Below are 18087 nucleotides of genomic sequence, written 5' to 3' on the forward strand. Positions count from 1 at the left end.
GGATGAGGAAGTGATTGTCCCCTGACCTCAGATATCACAGCAGTTAGACTGCCACAGTAAATTATCACACATTGTTAACACAAATGTCAGAGCTCACCCATCGTGTTTACCTTTCGATATTGACATAGAAATACACTTACAGTTATATAAGGGAGCTGGATATAATGCTGTCTTTGTATCCACTTACACATTATAGTGCGATATGTCAAATCTTTGGAATACCCACTGAAACTATATCTTCACTGAGGGGCACAGCTAATGTATAAATGTGGGAGTTGTGATAACAATATTTTATTAAAAGGGAATTGAAACTGAAAGATCAGAACTCATCATACCGGTGTGTCACAAGAAAAAAAAATGTTTACAGTGCATGCTTGTTAGTATTAATGTATCCACAGGATAAAGTGATTAAAGATGCTACAAGGTGCTTAACAAGTTATGAAACAGACTCAATTTAACACTGGTGCCTCTGACTTACATAGGCAAATGAGACCATCAGCGAGAAGATGACCTATTACACCGATCATTTTGTTTTCAACATTAAATGCTGTGGTTTTGGTGAGGGGAACACCTCCACTTTTGTTTCAAGGGGCCTCCAAAATCAGCAGAATAACAAACTTCCTTGCTGTAGCTTTGAAGTCATAATCTTTTCCCCTCATTTCATGAAACTAAATCATATGGTGTGTTATAGGTTATGCTTTTAAAGCAAATACTCACTCTGTGTATTTATCTGTCATCTGTCATCACTACTTATGTCAAGTATATACTGTATCCTGTTTATTCATATTTACACATATTTAATATGTATTTTAACACTATATATGTATATATTACTTTATACATTAGATCTATACTGTGTATACTACATATCATTTCACATATATTATCATATTTTCATCATGTTATATAGTGTATATGTTTCCTTATGTAAAGACAATGTACATAAAAGACACCCTTCATATTAGTTCTACTCCTTTTTGTATCCTCTGCACTTCAGTGGCTTTGTGCAATTATATTGACATTTTCATACATTTTGCTTTTAGTATATTATGACACACCATGTGTGTATTACACAACTATGGTTGCTGTAATCTTGTGCAATTGTCCACCCTGGTCATGTCTGTATGTGAATTAGTGAAACAGTAAATAGTGTATATAGTCTTTATCATTATTTCAACTTGTTTCTACTTTTTAATCTTCCACTCACAGAGAGTAAATATGCCCCTGTGAGGTATAAATAACATTTTATCATAACTTCTATTATTTTTTATTATTATCAGTATTAGGTGATCAATAGATTTACATGTTACTGATATCAGATCAGCCAAGCGTCACCTGACTGTGCAAGACAGTTCGATTTTTACACGCATGGAGAACTGCAGAAAAGTTAAGAAAAAGACACAGTACGAACAACAAGTTCCTTTTCATCTTTTATTATTATTTCATTTTCCAGTTTGCTTTGCTACATTTATGAATCTTGTATGTCATCTCATAACATTCACAGACACAGAAGACGAACATTTATCATGCATGAAACATCATACAACCTGTAACAAACAACAACACTTTATGATGGTTTACCTATATATAACAAAAAAAGCAAAAATATCTAATATTTTAATGGTTGAATGCTTCAGAGCATAACGTAATTTTTTTTATTCAAATCTGTTATTTAGTAAATCCAATAAAAACCTCTATATACAATATGCAACTTTGTACAAACAGGATAAATGACACACATATTACAGTACAGAAGAAACACTGAAAAATAATACTTAATACTCTTTGCTTATCACGTGTCACACTCTGTTGGTGTAAGATAATAGTGTGAGTAGCTTTCACAACAGTTTCAAAACACTGCATCTAATATTCATAAAAATCCCAGCTCAAACGTAGATATCGTGACTCTACCGTCCAAAAACAGACTGAAACTTGCTGAAAATGAGTTGGTGAATAACAGCTTCACTCCATGTGTGGCTGAAATCCACGCAGCAGCTATGGGAGGGTAGATGACAGGAAGCACATGTCCGAACCAGTGAGCTGTCTCTGCGAAAAAGTAAATAAACAAAAGGTCAAACTGAGCGGTGGGTGGGAGACGACAAATCACCCTGTGGGAAAAAAAAAAAAAAAAGCTGTCAGCGCCTACCACTGTGTCCAGCTTCAGGCCCGGCCCACCATGTTCTCCAGACGCTCTATTCTCCCGGACACATCGGCTAGTGATCCCAGTCAAGGAAGCTCAAGGAAGCAGAATGACAAATCAAACATACAGAGGACACGCTTTTAAATTACACGCCAGCAGGTTGCAATAAGCAGCCTCCGCCTCAGTGAAAGGTGCTGCGGGGAATGTTTATAATAAAATCCTCCATCTGAAACAACAGGAAAAGGATATTCTTGGCTGTAAGCTGCTGGATGGTGGCCTGCGTCTGCTTCTGGAAAACCAGTCTGGCTTCGCATTTACACGGATCCTCCACCACCTCCACCCTCACCTCTTCGCCGGGAGAGAGCAAATTTCACATCAGCGTAACAGATCGTGTACAGAGCGAAGAAGCACACAAAAAAAAAACCCCAGCCACTCCACCTCTTAAAACTAGGCTGCTGAATCTCAAACAAATAAAAACGCATCTAAAGATAAACACTTTTCACAATAACATACATTACTATTTTGCCACAATATTTGACCTGATTCCATAATATTACCAGATAAATGTCCAACAAATGCTGCAGTCAATTCTCCACCAGTTGGCTGTGAAGTTACCAAGCCAAACACAAACTCAACATTTCCTTTTTAAGCTTTTACACAAATACTTTTAGCATCAATGTCACAACAAAAAAAGTCCCATTTGCTGCAGGAATCCATGCGTGTTGTTCTTACCTTTTGGGGAGCATGTTTTCTTGTCCGCATTCAAGGTAAAACCATTGCGGCACTTGCAGTAATAGGAGGCATTGCTGTTGACGCAGATGTGTTCACACTCATGTCCAAGTGCACAGGGGTCCAGACCTGGAGCAGACAGGGATTAAGGGACGGTGCTGTCAAGGTGGCTGCGTGGATACAAGGTTCATGTTCTCAGCATAGAGCAGATTGTGTTAGGTAAGGAAGCGCTCTGCAGGTTGCAAAAATGCGTCAAATGGAGGATGTATGCAGACAACAAGAGGAACAATACATTATTTCATATACAGCAATTTCACTTCTATTTGTGATTCAATAAAATGACATTTGCAAGCTTTTTCTCAGGTGTTTCTACTTGACCACGTCACTCGTGGTGGAAAACGCGGTCCAATCTTACGCCTCCACCACATCTCGGCCGAGGTCATTCGCCAGCTGCTTAGGTTCACTGTGTTGTGTGACAACACAGGTTGAAATCAGAACCCTGAGGTACAACAGCAACAGCACATCAGTTACATGGATAAAGGATTTCATGAGTAATGGGAGGACAAGACAAACAGACAGCCACATGGGAAAAGTACAAGTTCACAGCAGAACCTCATTTGTCCAAATCTTTGATCAACAACTGGCTTCATGGCATTTAAATGTTCACAAATTTCACCAGCAGCAAAGAGTGCTTTTTGGGCATTCACGTCCATATTTAAAGGTTCAATGTGTAGGAATTAGAGGGAATATATATCAATGTCCCAGTTGCCCAATCGCAATACACAACTTGCCAAACCCCTCTCATGGCTACATGGCCCTCCAAAAAGGGTTCTCAGAGGCACTCTTCATGAGAACACTGAATTAAAGTCTTTATAACTAGCATAAAACAATCGGTTCTACTTTATGTACACGCTGGTGTAGACAACTAATGATCCATGATGGTCCTGAAGGGTTGTCCCATTTAACAGGGGGAGGTTTGAACACCACCCCTTGTAGAGTAGCGTTGCTCTGAGGGGCAAGGAGACACTTGAAAAATTGGAAATGAGACTGAGCGTAAATCGTTCACACTGGCCCTGTTTCCACATTAATTTGCAAAAGTGAAGTTCTGCTGTGTATTTCAATCACATAAAACCATAGGCATACATTCAAAGCAATCAACATAACAATGCTTTGTTTGCAAAACAAATGACTAATGATCACAACAGGCATTTTGGCTTTACAAAAGGAAGCTGAAAGTTTCGGGCTGCATCGCCCCAAGACTTTACACTGTTGTTACTTGGCAGCTGCAAGCGCGTTCTAGTGCCGACATCTGCAGTCCATGTGGGGGTTGAGAGCATCTGTTATTTTTCCTCATGGTGTCAGAGTTTATAACGCGCTAATAACTCAGTACATGATCCACAATCTGCAACAAAACCCCACGTAGACTGTAGGTGCCCCTTACTGAGGAACTAGAACCAGGGATTAATATTGGGAAAAAACCTCTCGCAGGTCGCTTTGTCCTACCACACAGGGTCTCCCTGAACTTGGAGGTGAGCTTCTCGATCACGCCGTACGTCTCCACATAGAAGACGTGGTCGTCCAGAGGGATGCTGGCCATCAGCTGCAGGGAGCGCATGTCAGCACGATCCACTCCGACGGCGTAGATCTCGATGCCCGAGGCCCGAGCTGCAGCAGACACTTCCTCCACCTGGTCCTGAGGTCTCCCGTCTGTGACAATGATGGCCACCTTGGAGATGTTCCTGGAGCGAGGCCGGGCCCCCGACTGCTCCGTGAAGGCTTCATTCACGGCGGTCTTGATGGCGAGGCCGGTCATGGTGCCGGCCGCCAAGGGCTCGATGCGGGTGATGGCTTTCTTCATGTCAGGTTTGTTGAAGTGGTCTTTGAGCAGGAACTCGATCTTGACCGTGCTGGCGTAGTTGACCACGGCCACTCTGGTGGCGTCCGTGCCCACGTCCAACGTGTCGACCATGTCAGCCAGGAATATTTTCACCTTCTCAAACTCGCCGGGACGCACGCTGCGAGAGCTGTCAATGATGAAGACGAGGTCGAGGGGACGGCTCCTGCACTGAGAGTCTGTCTCTGGTGATCAACCAAACCATGGCAGGGTTAAGTGCATTCAACATTAAAAAAACAAAACAAAACAAAACAAAAAAACAGTTCATTACTCGGAGAAACAGTCAAGTTTGTTGGTGCGAGTGACACAGTTAACGATCAGGGACAAAACACAGGGCAATTTGGGATGCACAATAGACGTTACCATAGTAACAAAGGGAAGCTGTTGTGCATCACTGCAGTGGTGGAATGATATAGTATGCCAATATTCATACTGTATCATTTCAGTGTTCCAACTGTAAATCAGAGACGTATCACAGGACATATCCTTTTATCTCATTACCCTGAATGAAAAGGATGCTTGAAGTGCACACATATAACGTGACATCACACCTAAACACGGAGACAGTGGGAGCCCTGCCTGTCCAATCACATACACGTATACTAAAACACATTTCTGCAGGTCTCAGTGTGCTCCTCCTCATATTTCAAACTTTAACTGCACATCTAGGTTTATCTCTCCAGACATCTTGAATCATTGTCCACATCTCCCATTTCTTCGTAAATTCAAATAGGATGAAGGCAACATGAAACACGATGCCAGAACAGGCTGCTTCTCCTGCCACTAAAATATATCACCATTAAAAATGAAAAGACATGAATTTTGAATAAAATTACATCGGATTTAAAGGAACAGGCGGATGGTTTGGGAGCTCTTGGGAGTTAGATGATCAGAGACATACCACTTTTCTGTCTGCATAGTAAGTATCTAGCCTAAGCCAGCAGATGCTAGTTTAGCTTAGCTTGGCACACAGACTGAAATCAGGGGAAACTAGTAGTTTGTATCCCCATCACCTGGACTTTACCTCCAGACAGAGCCAGACTAAATGTTCCTCCCCCCGTTCCAAGTCTTTATGCTACGCTACGTTAGCTGTCAGCTTGCTGTTGCTGTCTACTTAATGGACAGATACAAGAGTTGCATGGGTTTTCTAATGCCTCTCACATTCACTCCTTTAAATAAAATGACATCTATGCTTGCATATTTATCTGACTTCAACAGATCTGACCTGGAAAGCACTGAGGAGCATTGGCTGGGCTGGAAAGCAAACCTTACTGGTAATATTCTACCTGTCTCCACAGGACTGATGGTGGTGATGAAGCCGCTTTGGGTACTGACCGGTAGCGTCACAGGAGCGGTGGTCTCCACTGGCGCCACAGTGGTCACCACCAGTGGCGTGACGGTTGTCATTGGTGCCGCGGTAGTTGCTGGCAGCGTTGGCTCTGGTAGAGCTGGAAGGGTAGGGAGGTGTACCACAGGGGTTGGTGGCACTGTTGGGTATGACTTTGCTGGGCATGGGCCTTTCAGTTTGTAAGGGAATGGGCCTTTGAATCTTTGTTGAGGATGGTGAGCTACTGGTGGCGACAGGCCTTTGTACATGTGGTGCATGTGCGGTGCCACTTGCCCTTTGAATCTGTGGTGATAGGGCGGCATGGGGACTGAGGGTCTGTGGTAAGTCACCGGAGGAGACAGAGGAACAGGTCGATACACTACCGGTGGAGGGATCCTTGGTGGCTGGTAGTGGTAGTGATACCCTCCTCTATACGTGTAATCACTTCTGTGAACTACAGGGCCACCAGAAAGGAGAAGTGATAGAGAACATTAGTGGGTTGAAAGTAGGTAAACAGGAAAGCTGTGTAAGTTTGACATTGTGGTGACAACAGACAAATTATTAGTTGAAGCACGAGTGTAAGTTCAGCCACCTCTGTTGTTTGCAACAAGCTGGGACTATTCTGCATAGTGCTTGTCAAACACCCAGTGAGATTCATGCTTGTTGTGTTTGAGGAAAGTCTAAAATCCTGATGTTACATTTGCGGCTCAGCTGCATCATTTAGAGATAAAACGATTTGGTATTAATCATGTATCTATTTTTGACTCTCTAAAGTGCGCGTGATGTGCAAGAATAAATTGCTGACATTATCAAATGATATTATTTTTGTGTAAACAAATCATAACTGGTAGCTAGAAAGCAGTGATGGCACATTTATGCTGTCAGCTTTACTTTGGCACTTCTGTTTTATGCATTTATGCTTCTTTTTCACTACATTTCAGAAACAGTGTACTTTTTACTCCACTATATTGATTATAGTTACCAGTAACTTCACTTTACACACATAACCTCTGATGAGCTTGAAGTTAAAGTGAGCTGCACCTTGACTGACAACTAAAATAATGCACATACTGCAAAAAATATCCAAATATCTGAGTCTAAATAATAATACAATACTTATGAAATCTATTTGTCTGAATGTGCTCAGTTGTGCGTGTATCAAACACTGTTTCTCAGTTTGGAGGAAGTATTTAGATCTTGCGCTGAAGTACAAGTACAAACGCAACAATATCAAAATACTCCACAATCAAAACATCTACTGTGACTTTACTTTAGCACTCTTGTGTTTTGCATTTATGTTTCTATTTCACTACATTTGAGAGAGGAAGACTGCGATCTTTACTTCACTACACTGATTATGGTAACTTGGTAAAAAAAAAAAAAACAACAACAGTATTTTATTCACATGGTTTGGATATTAGTTCAAATTGTACTTAGTATTCAATTATTATTTCAAAAGTAACTGAATAGTTTACATGATGTAATGCATACTAATGAGGGTAAGTTCCTCCCAAAAATGAAAAGTAAGTGATTTAAGTAGATGTAATTGATTACTTCCATCCCTGATATTTACAGCCAGAAAATTAATTTTGATTCTTATGCCCATTTAATTAAAGATACTTAAGGACTTTAACTTAAGTACTATTTATATGGGAGACTCTTACTTTTAACAAAAACATAATTTATCACAATATCTTTACTTTTAAGTAAAAGCAAGTAAGTACTCTATAAGTTAGTAAGGCACTCTCTAAACTAGTTAATAAGAATATAATATGTGTTGTTCTTAGATGGAAAATGGTAATAATTTGAGTAACTAGCTGTCTAATTAAATAAGTGGAGTCAAAAGTAGAATACATTGCTCACTGAGAGATCTATTCTTAGTTGAATGAATGTTACTAAGCACTTTCCATCACTGTTAGATTTTTATTTATTTATTTATTTATTTTTACATTTTACAAGGTTGTATTGCTACTTTTACTCAGCCAAAAGGAAATCTACTTGTTCCACCACTGGTATGACTTACTTATAGTCAGCAAAAAATAAGAAGTATTCTGGACAGAGTTTCAGTGACACTTACTTGCTGGGTTCAGGGTCCTGAGTGGTGGTCGGCCATTATTTCTGCTCTGTGCGTAGCTCTGTGCGGCTATGAGCTGAGCGTCCCCGGCACTGAGGTGGTATGTGGCCAGCACATCGGCCATCAGCAGTGAGGCGCAGCACAGCAGGCTCCAGAGCACACACTTCATGGTTTCTGCCTGCACAGGGTCCTCTGGTGGTCTGTTCCGGGGCCTGCTCTCTGTGTCTGAGGGTCCGGCTCTGACCGCCTCCACATATGAGGGGCCTCTCCGGCCAACACGTCAAACCGGCTGCCCAATCCAAACATAGGACACGACCCCCAGGACACGGTTAACGACGGTATGGAGGACGGTATAGAAAACGACACACATATGTCTCAGAGTGTGTACAGGGTGTTTACAGACACAAGCCCCCAGCCTTTTTTTCAGTGCCAGGCATTCGGACCGGAAAGGAGCACTGTGCGGTGGATAAATGCTCAGTGTTGTAAAGTGTAGGCAACCCAAAAGTCACGGCTACTTGATTCAAAGTAAAGATCCTGTCTCAAAAAATTAATTTGACAAAAGTGAAAGTCACCTATACACGACTTGAGTAAAAGTCTAAATAACAATAATAATAAATAATAGTCTGTAAGTCAGTTTGCATGTTGCACTTCCGGTTCCCTCGTCTCGAAGTCAATGGGTTTTTTTGAATGGGTACTTGGTTAAATGCCTGAAATAACATCTGTGGTCACCACAGGCTTGAGGTATTTACACGTTTAGTTCTATGGCATAAAATACATCAATAAATGTCCCACAATTTTGTTAAAAAATGCTTACAAGTCTGCTAACAAGTGGCTAAACAAGACTATAGAAGTTGTCACCGACATTAAGTGTCCTAACACCCAACACGGAGACCTGTGTACTCACTAGTGCGTCTTTACAGGTTAACTTCAGTTATAAATTATTCAAACTAACTTTACAACTTGTAGAACTTAACAATTTATAGAAAACGTGTACAGCAATTGTTTAAGTAAGACGCTTAATGGTGGTGACGTTAGCTTTTTACTTCTATTTTTTTTTCACGCTTTGAAAATGACAAAAGTGGTATCACAAAAACAGAAACTTGTGTCTGCCACAGAACTTATTACTGTAAAACGCAGAATATGAACAAAAAGGTCAAGATGAAATAAATGTTCTGAAACTTTTATTGAAGTCAAATGTTTTTCCACTAGGATAAAATCATATTACCATTAAAGTAACAAGGGGGGGCGGGGTTGTCGATAAGCATGCAACTACTAAATGTTCACAAGACTAGCTGATTGCTCCAGATGTCAGGTGAGAACGAAGCAGAGAAAATGATCCATCATCAGTGCCTTCTGCTGTCTGGAAAACTTTTCAGTAGCTTTGCCAACAAATAACAGCAGCGGCAAGTGATGAAAATGTCAGGGGTGGTGGTGAACTGAACCACAGCAAGGCTAAATAAATAACAGACAAAAGGTGCTACAGACTCCATCAAGACTGAGCTGGAATAGTCTAGATCTTAATAATCAGGAGGGGAAAAGTAACACAATTCAACAATAAGAGCTATAATAATAAGTGGATTGTCATAATAGCTTTTTTTTTTTACACTTCATATATCAATCTATAGATAGGATGGTGCTGGATTGATGATAGCATTTTCAAGCAATTTAATTTTTCACATGTATCCCTTTTACTAAGACATAAAAAAGGCCAGAGAGGGGGGCTGGTAGCTTCTGTTACAAGTCAAACATCACATTCATTCATTCAGATTTCAGTCTTTCCCACCGTTCTCCTCTCACACCTCCAGGATGCTCTACAGAAACACAGACGGAAGGGTTGAACAAAACATTTTCAGTGGCCTTACATATACACAGTAGGTCAGAGAGGGAGAGTGGGAGGGAGGATAAGGGCATAGTGGTGTTCAGAAAGGGGTTAGTGAGGGAAGGTAGGAATGCATATGGTGGTGTGTGTGCATGTGCATGTGCATGTGTTTTGGCAACAGGGCTGGTGCTTAAGCGGGCATGTAAGGGGGAGGTGGCTCCTTCTCTGGCATCTTCATCGCCATCTCGTAAGTAGGCAGGATGTACTAAAGAAGAAAGGGAAAAAAACAAAGTGTCACCGTACAGTAGAAAAACGGACATTTCATATAAAACAGTTATGCTTCTGAATCATAAGAGAGTGCTGCAACTAACCACTGTTACTGCTGCCAAGGAGGTTTTTGTTTACACCCGTGTCCAGTTGTTTATTTTCTAGCAAGATTAAACACAGACTACAGAATGAACTGCCACGAAACAGGGCATAGAGGATGTGTCTTGGCCCAGATTAGACCACTTTAACTTTTATGGATAAAGGAACGTATCCAGGCATATTTTTTTTCCTTCACTTTAACACTGTGAGCTGTTTTTCAAAATATTAATTAATTTCACAGGGAATAATGCATGACTCTTGATGAAAAAAATTGTGACGGTATGTGCTCTACTGAGTTTTCAGTCTGTTAGTTTTCCCATCACAATTTCACAGTAAATTTTGGACATTTTGGCTTTAGGAAAACAATTTGAAAAGAAAGTGTTGTAAGGAAGGGACACACTAACTGTTTTCTGGGTCAATCATGACTGTAAATGGAAGATCTTGGACAAAAGTAATCCAAACATGTCAACTTGGTCTTTGGGGAACTGTGACTTTTCCACACCACATAATTCATCAATTTATTGACAAAAATAATTTGCGTATGAATGATAATGGAAATAATATTCTGTTTTATCATGGGAGCACTTGTTTAGTGTAAACACTGGTAAAGTTTGTGCCCCTCACACATCAAAACAACTTTTTTCACATTTGACAAACATCGAAACTCTTTAAATTTTTTAGTGAAAGTCTGTTAAAGCTGGAGATAATGAGTCTTAACCTGTGTATTCTAACTACTTCTAAAAGTAGAGAGAATAAATGTTTTCTTCCTGACATGGTAAAATCCTATGAACAGATACTTTCTCACTTCTTTTTTTTGACTGTCCCCGTGTGGATGAGATGCCACCTTCTGGCTTGACTTCAGCATTACATATTACTGCCCAGTGCGTTTTTTGCTGAATGAAAACACAGAGTGTATCTCTGGCAGCATGCATACCTGAGGAGGGGTCTCAAAGGCAGGGTAGACGGCAATCTCTGGCATGTTCCTGTTGTTGATGTACTTGTAGCAGTTCCACACACAGTTGATCAAATAGGCCTGGAAAGCAAAGGTGAGTTGTATTTGGAATGGAGTCACCTCATTAACTAAATCCACAGACAGAAAACTGATATAAATGTCCCTATCATACCATATTAGATTCATTTTGTTTTTTAAAGCAACCAGATTTTACTGTGAATAACCAAATAATTTCACCTTGAGGATGATGAGGAAGGCAAAGAAGACGAGCACAAAGAGCAGCAGGCAGCTGGAGTCCATAGAGAGGAGGTTGTCCTTGTATGGGAAGTCGGGCTGAGGACGTGAAGAGCAGAAAACAAAAATAAAAAACCTTTTTGAGGACTTGTTCAACTCACGATACCATCAAAACACATAGTGACCTCCATACGGACGTTGGGCTGTCATAACACCAGAGTGTTTTAAGTAGGAGTCTTTCAGTATTTAAAAGTAATCTAAAAATAATTTCATGCAACCAAATTGATTTTTTCCAATTTTTCTCTTCAGTTTCTATGATCCTGGAATCATATTCAAAATGTCAACAGTGTCCTCTTGAGGGGCAACAGATTGTTAATATTTGCAAATATAAGCGTGACTTTAAATTCAGAATAGCAAGTGAGTGTGTTGTCAGGACCCTCTGTTCATCAGACTGTGGGTCTGTTGGCACTGACCAGCTGGTCCAGGTAGTCCTTGATCCTTGGTAGGTAGGTGAGAGAGCTGATGGCCACCAGGCAGCTCAGAGCAAAGTCAAACAGCTGGTAGCAGAAGAATGGGATGAGCCAGCCGTCACGATGCTGAGGAACACAGGTCAAATCATGTTAGGAACAATCACCAAGGAGAGATCTTCCATTTGAGACCATGTTGCCTCTTTTCAACCTCTTCCCCACACACACGTTTCTGTTGATCTCTACTAAGTCAACAGATGACGATGCATTCACAGCCTGAGCAGCAAACAAAACACTGTTTTTTTTTTGTTTTTAAAATTCTAACCTTGGTTTTCTTGGTTTAAATGTCTAACTAGAATCTACTGGCTTGTTTGTATTTCTTCTTATCCATCACGATCTTGGGCAGTGATAAACCAAGGTGCAGCGGCCTGTGCAAAAGTCATCCATGTATGTGGGAAGACGAAATTCACAGAAAATTAAGATGAACAAGTAATTTAATTAGTCTGAAACCATCTGACTGAAAAAGTCAGATGATGTCAGCAGTGAACATCATTCGAGTCAGACTACCCAGGCTGCAACGGCATCATCAGATGTGGTTTGGGGTAAATGACTAGAGCCTTCCTACAGAGACAGGGAGTGCTGACACTGTAATTGCAAACACAAACATGTCTGACAGAGAGGGTTGAAAATCAGCAAAATGGTCCTTTGACTGAGTCACTTTGCGAGAATCTTTGAAGCACAGTATGCTCTGACCTTAACAATAATATCCACTTCGATCTCTAGTCCTATATTCTGTTGCTAAGCACTACATATCTTTGCTGTATGATGATCTTAGTTCAAACATGTAGGGTTGTCCTCTGGGGAACTACAGGGCTATCTGGGTTGCCACACTGTACAGGTCGAAGGGTATCTACTACAGTTTTGTGAGAGTGTGTTTGCACAGCCAAAGCGTTAACGTTTGTACCAACTGTGTCACACTGTAACTGTGCAATCATCCCAACTAGCAGCTCAATGCAGGGCCACGTCAGAAGGCTATCAAACCTGTCAGTCCTGATGCCATCAGGCAGGCCTGTGAGGTAAAAATGACAGGCGGTGAGAACATCAAAAGCAGCATCGAGAGCTACACTCCCACTGCATCAGGATTCTTTTAAACATCCAGCTAAAATGTACCGGAGGGAGGAGAAAGAGAACAGCAGCGGCTGCTTTGGCATTTCCTGTAACGCGTTCCTTACCTCTCGACTGTGGAGAAATAACGACACAACTTGAAAGCATTTACAGGATTACATATTTGCATAAGAAGCCGGCTCAGCGTGTCAAATAAATTGTATGCTGTCAGAAGAGAATTAGGAAAGAAAAAAAAAAAGAAAAAAAAAAAAAGGTGATACATCCTTTGAACACTTACAGTAATGGCTCCATACACCATCATGGCACTGATAGTGAGCATCAGCAGAGAGATGGCGAATCCAACACAGGCGTTCTCTGTATTAAGAAAAAGTGAGAATAAATAAAGTTAACAAATGCAGGGAAAGATTTATTAACATTCTAGTCCAGATTAATCCTGATGTATATATCAGTGAGTGTATATTTGCCTGTTCTCTTTGAAGCAGCAGTGATTTGCATACAGTATAAGTGAACTGTCTCCAGGGCTTCTCTCCTCCTGGCTCACTCCATTTTAAAACGCCAGCTCTGGGGAGCATTAAGCCTCTCCCTCTCAGCTGAGTAGCATTGGTAACGATATAGTGAAACCCTGGTCTGAGGTAATTAAAAGGCCTGCATTTCATATCCTCTTTTCCCTCCATCACTCAGACTCTCGCTTCCTCAAACTGTCTGGCCTGTTGCACTTGGGAGCAGATGCTTGTGAGAGAGCTACTGCAGCAATGCGGTCCAGAGATGTTTTTTTTTTTTTTTTTGATATTCAGTGGCCATTGCTTGTGTACATCAGCGAAAGTCTGAAAGGGTCCTGTATGTTTGTATTTTTAATGTGTGTAAAACTTATCTTTTTGGATCTTTGTCAGATCTAAATGGATTACTTTCCTTGTATTTATGTCAGTTTTTTTTAACCAATACTTAATTAAAGGTTTATGATTGAGCAGGGCCAGATGTGTCAAAGTATAGGTGAGCTTGAAGACAGTCTTCAGATGATCTCCTCTGCATTTCTTGCATTTAATCCCCTAATTATTTTTCCTTGTAAGTGACGTTTACTGTACTAAATGCCGGCAACTTGTGCATTTTATTACAATAACAGTTTTCTTAAGCCAAATGTAACAATTCAAATGGCAGTTTTGGCAGATGCAACAGCTCAAAAGTCGAAGATATTCCCATTACTATCATGAAAGTTAAAGAGCAGAAAATTGTAGATCTGAAGAAGCAGCAACCAGAGAATGTTTTGCATTTTGTGCTGCACTGAAACAACAAAGTTCACAAAACAGGAACATGTCATGTTCATTTCAATAGATAAAATAAGTTTTAAACATGGCCTAAATAAAATTGGTGCAGCCTAATGAGCTGCACTAATATGCCAACATGGCCTCTGCGGGCTGTGGACAACCTCCACTGCCCCTGCTGTGTGCTGGCATGAGCCTGCTGTGGGAAGGTCAACCCACCATGGTTGTTTCCCCACATCTCCCGCTGAGTCACTGTTTGGGGAAAATGAGGAGGCCTTTACCAAGCCAACCAACAAAACGACCGCCAGCGAGAAATAAAAGGCTCTCTGATGGTCCTGGCAGCCCTGCTCTGGCACACATGGACACAAACGGCCTGGACCAACATGAATCCTTGAGGATAAACAAAGCAACGACACCAGTTACACTACACCAGTGACTACATTTTCTCTCAACACAGCAGTGCTCTGTGGTCCTCATGAGTTGTTTTGTTTTGCAGTCTGTGGGGAGTTGTGCTCCCTGTGGAAGATGACTCACATGTTCAACCTCAGCGACACATGGGCTCAGGAAAAAGCTGCTTTACACTAAATCTGATGTAGTGAATATCCAGTGATGCTTCACAGGGGATCCAAAAGGCCCACCTTAACAGAAGGTGCTTGATGTGTAAACGCTTGTTTTCATAATGACTTTGTTAGCCCTTACAGCAGTTCTTATGCAGATTCGACCGCTTACCAGACATCCTGTCTGAGGCAAAGTAATGGTCGATGACCTCATACTGCAAGTCAATAGTGGGGACGTTCTCTGGGTGGGTCACAGCCACAGTCAGCAGGATGCCCATCAACAAGTTGACGACCTGAGGAGAGGGAGGAGACGAAGAAGGAAGGTTTTTAAAATAGACCCAGAGCAGTACTTTCCCATGTCTCAACACTTTTGTATCCTTTACACGAGTAACAATATTTTCTGAATGTGTTTTAGATTGACTTTCTCCCTCGAAAGTAGCCTTTAGTTTCAGATCATATCAATTTTGTTGAACAGCTGGTTCATCCACCAGACATGCAAGATCACAGTGGACAATTCTTCATCCGTTTCTGTCAAGGTTACTTCATCATCATGTGGCGATGCTGTCGAGAGGAGGATCCATTCAAGCACTAACAGTTGGCCTCTGAGAGATTACATTCAAAAGACAAACAAGCAATTGTATAAAAAAAAAGAAGAAGAAAATTGATGTGAACTGAAACTGATGGTTATCTGAAAGACCAGAAAATATTACTTACTTATTCCATGCTATGAAAATGGTTGGAAATGATGGAAAACTTATTAATTTCAAGTTGATGATGAGTAATACTTCTTTTTCATCGAGAAACTACAACAAATCAGACCAAATGTGCGCTTACTGTAAGAAAAAAGTGCTATCAGGTTTGACACAAAGGACAACATCTTATCTCATATTCATCCAACTTACAAGAGCACAAAACTGAAACTCCTGCAAAGCACGTCTGTTGATGTAGGACGGGCTTAAGCGCAGAAATATCTTGTGTTGTGGGCAGCCCACTTGTTTCAAACTATTTATGTGTTCTGACAACTTCAAGGTGGGGGGAGTTGGAAACCCATAAGATAACATTGTCTGGAGAAATTCTGGTGAAAAGAACATAACAGTAAGAGTTTAACTGGTAGTTAAATGGGTTACAGCACACAGTTCAGACTAGACGTAGGGGGAAGCAGCCTCATCTGCCTGACCATCATGAACCATATTTAAAAACAGTGAAATAAGCTCTCTAGGTTTCAATTTCAGAAACTTTGTTTAGTCTGCACTTGGCACTGTTTTCTTTTCAGCTGTCTTAACATCAACCCATTTAAAAGGGGTGTGAGGTGCGATAACCATTGGCATGATATTGGGAAACATATATTAATCACTATAAATCCTATCAGTGGGATTAAAGCTGATAAATGTGCAACTTGCAATAAACACAGAGAAGAAGAAGTGCAGCTGTTGCGTGCATGACATCAAGCTGTTACACCTGGGTTGAGCCAGGTAGTTTTTACAGCTGCAGTGAGAGAAAATAAAATTGCAATTAGCAATAGGTGTTTTGCAGGAGTTCAGAATGGAGGGAAAGAGTCGGTTTAAACACAATAACTCTTAATAGAGAAACGGAATTTAAATCATCAATCTATTCACTAAATCTGAGCCTCACTTACCCCTCAGGTGTGCATTAATCACAGGTTAGGAGCAGGTTTTTTTTTTAATCTGCAATTACTGGTTATCCTGTTATTTATTTCCATCGTTATCATACGAAAATTGTAAAAAAAAAAAAAAAAAAAAAAAAAAAAAAAGAAAGAAAAAAGAAAAGAAAAGTCTTTAAAAGCCACGGTAAAGAGGTCAGAGTATCACTGTGAAAACAGTGTCTCTTTAGTAATAAAAAAGGGACATGGCTCACGTGTTTTGGGTTAAAAATATCGCATCCCGTCAGCAAAACTAACATTTTTTAATGAAACCAAAACCGGGAACTGATGCTGACTTCAGCTGTGGGTTAAATCAAAGTAGACTAACTGCCTGAGCGAGATGCAGGGTGGGCAACGATAGCTAACGTTAGCAAACAGTTGGCTGCTTCATCGTTCCTATGGAAAACAGTTATTTTATTTAAACTATAACGACAATCAAAGTGACCACATACAACAAGAATAAGATTTAGCTACACGCAGGTTCTCTTCATCAAATGTTACAACTGTGGATGAAGCTTGTTATAATTTAACAACCGCTACGTTAACATGTCACAGGAATGTCTCCCAAGATAGCTTGCGCTAGTGGGCTAACTTTTACCTAACGCTAAGTTAAAATGTCACACATACTAAAGCTTCGAATGACACACAGGTCCAAGTAGCTCGCAGTTACGTGTTGCCCGTGGTTGTTTTTTGTTTTATGTTTATCTAACCGCATTTTCAAGGTTGGGCGACTTGTACCGACCATAACATTTGGCTTGTAAAACCTGACATGATAGCAGGCTAACGCTAACGCTACCAGCATGTAAAGCTAACGGTTATTTTAAAATAGACAAAACACCTGGCTAACGCGGGGATAGCTCAACATAATCAGAATCACTGAATTCACAAGAATTGCTAACAAATGCGTAGTTGACATCCATTGTATAACTTTGTACTTAATCGACCTACACAGATCGGAAAGCAACGTTAGCTAACACAAGCCTGCTAGCACGAATCAACCATTTTACGTACCATGTACCATGTTCCCAGGATGATGGTCCCCGTCCGAACATGGCAACATCCACAACACCTGGTGGTGTACAGTCTGTCTCGACTGGGTTTAAAATGATGCATGTCCTCTACAAGCGTAGGAAGAAACATCGGGAGAGCTGGTGGTGGAGGAGAAAGATCTTCTCATCAATAGACTGCGATCTGACACGGAGGAACGCCCACCACTTCCCTGACTACCTGCGTGACACCGCGGATAAAAACAAACGCTCTGACAGGCCGGAAGTGGCGGGGTCCCGAGGCTTAACTTTGACTGACAGGGAGTTTAACCAATAACCGTGAAGTAATTGTAATTACGACCAATAGGCTTCGGCTCCGGTATACGCAAGCCAGATGAAAATTCTTCAGTAAATAAATTAGTTTAGCATTTATCTGCTCCGGGAGCCCAGGTCCCCAGGGGCCTGAGGCCTGTGTTTATACTGGGGAATTATCTTGGA

General features: G+C 40.9%; 2 protein-coding genes across 2 annotated transcripts; both read right to left on the bottom strand.

The window, feature by feature from the left end:
* Positions 1-1417: 1417 nt before the first annotated feature.
* Positions 1418-8333, bottom strand: matn3a (matrilin 3a). Its single transcript, XM_037087275.1, has 8 exons — positions 8168-8333; positions 6050-6544; positions 4373-4948; positions 3243-3332; positions 2873-2998; positions 2390-2488; positions 2147-2216; positions 1418-2046 (listed from the first exon to the last, which is right to left on the bottom strand). Exons 1-7 carry the CDS (start codon positions 8331-8333, stop codon positions 2161-2163), a joined length of 1608 nt encoding a protein of 535 aa, XP_036943170.1. The 3' UTR covers positions 1418-2046; positions 2147-2160.
* A 995-nt stretch (positions 8334-9328) lies between these two features.
* Positions 9329-17860, bottom strand: laptm4a (lysosomal protein transmembrane 4 alpha). The gene is made up of 7 exons (XM_037086407.1): positions 17615-17860; positions 15116-15236; positions 13405-13481; positions 12009-12131; positions 11539-11634; positions 11284-11382; positions 9329-10248 (listed from the first exon to the last, which is right to left on the bottom strand). Exons 1-7 carry the CDS (start codon positions 17741-17743, stop codon positions 10174-10176), a joined length of 720 nt encoding a protein of 239 aa, XP_036942302.1. The 5' UTR covers positions 17744-17860; the 3' UTR covers positions 9329-10173.
* Between the last annotated feature and the right edge of the window lie 227 nt (positions 17861-18087).

Source organism: Acanthopagrus latus, chromosome 22, assembly GCF_904848185.1.
Source record: "Acanthopagrus latus isolate v.2019 chromosome 22, fAcaLat1.1, whole genome shotgun sequence".
Taxonomy (NCBI): Eukaryota; Metazoa; Chordata; class Actinopteri; order Spariformes; family Sparidae; genus Acanthopagrus; species Acanthopagrus latus.

What these genes read in the sequence shown, in the direction of transcription:
- matn3a (XM_037087275.1), bottom strand. Translation starts at nt 8,333, where the DNA reads ATGAAGTGTGTGCTCTGGAGCCTGCTGTGCTGCGCCTCACTGCTGATG. An exon ending in CAGGACCCTGAACCCAGCAA is followed by an intron (nt 6,545 to 8,167) that starts GTAAGTGTCACT and finishes GTGGCCCTGTAG; the next exon opens with TTCACAGAAGTGATTACACG. An exon ending in CCAGCAGCTTACAGCCAAGA is followed by an intron (nt 2,217 to 2,389) that starts ATATCCTTTTCC and finishes GACTGGGATCAC; the next exon opens with TAGCCGATGTGTCCGGGAGA.
- laptm4a (XM_037086407.1), bottom strand. Translation starts at nt 17,743, where the DNA reads ATGTTTCTTCCTACGCTTGTAGAGGACATGCATCATTTTAAACCCAGT. An exon ending in TGCCTCAGACAGGATGTCTG is followed by an intron (nt 13,482 to 15,115) that starts GTAAGCGGTCGA and finishes TTCTTAATACAG; the next exon opens with AGAACGCCTGTGTTGGATTC. An exon ending in AGGACTACCTGGACCAGCTG is followed by an intron (nt 11,635 to 12,008) that starts GTCAGTGCCAAC and finishes TCACGTCCTCAG; the next exon opens with CCCGACTTCCCATACAAGGA.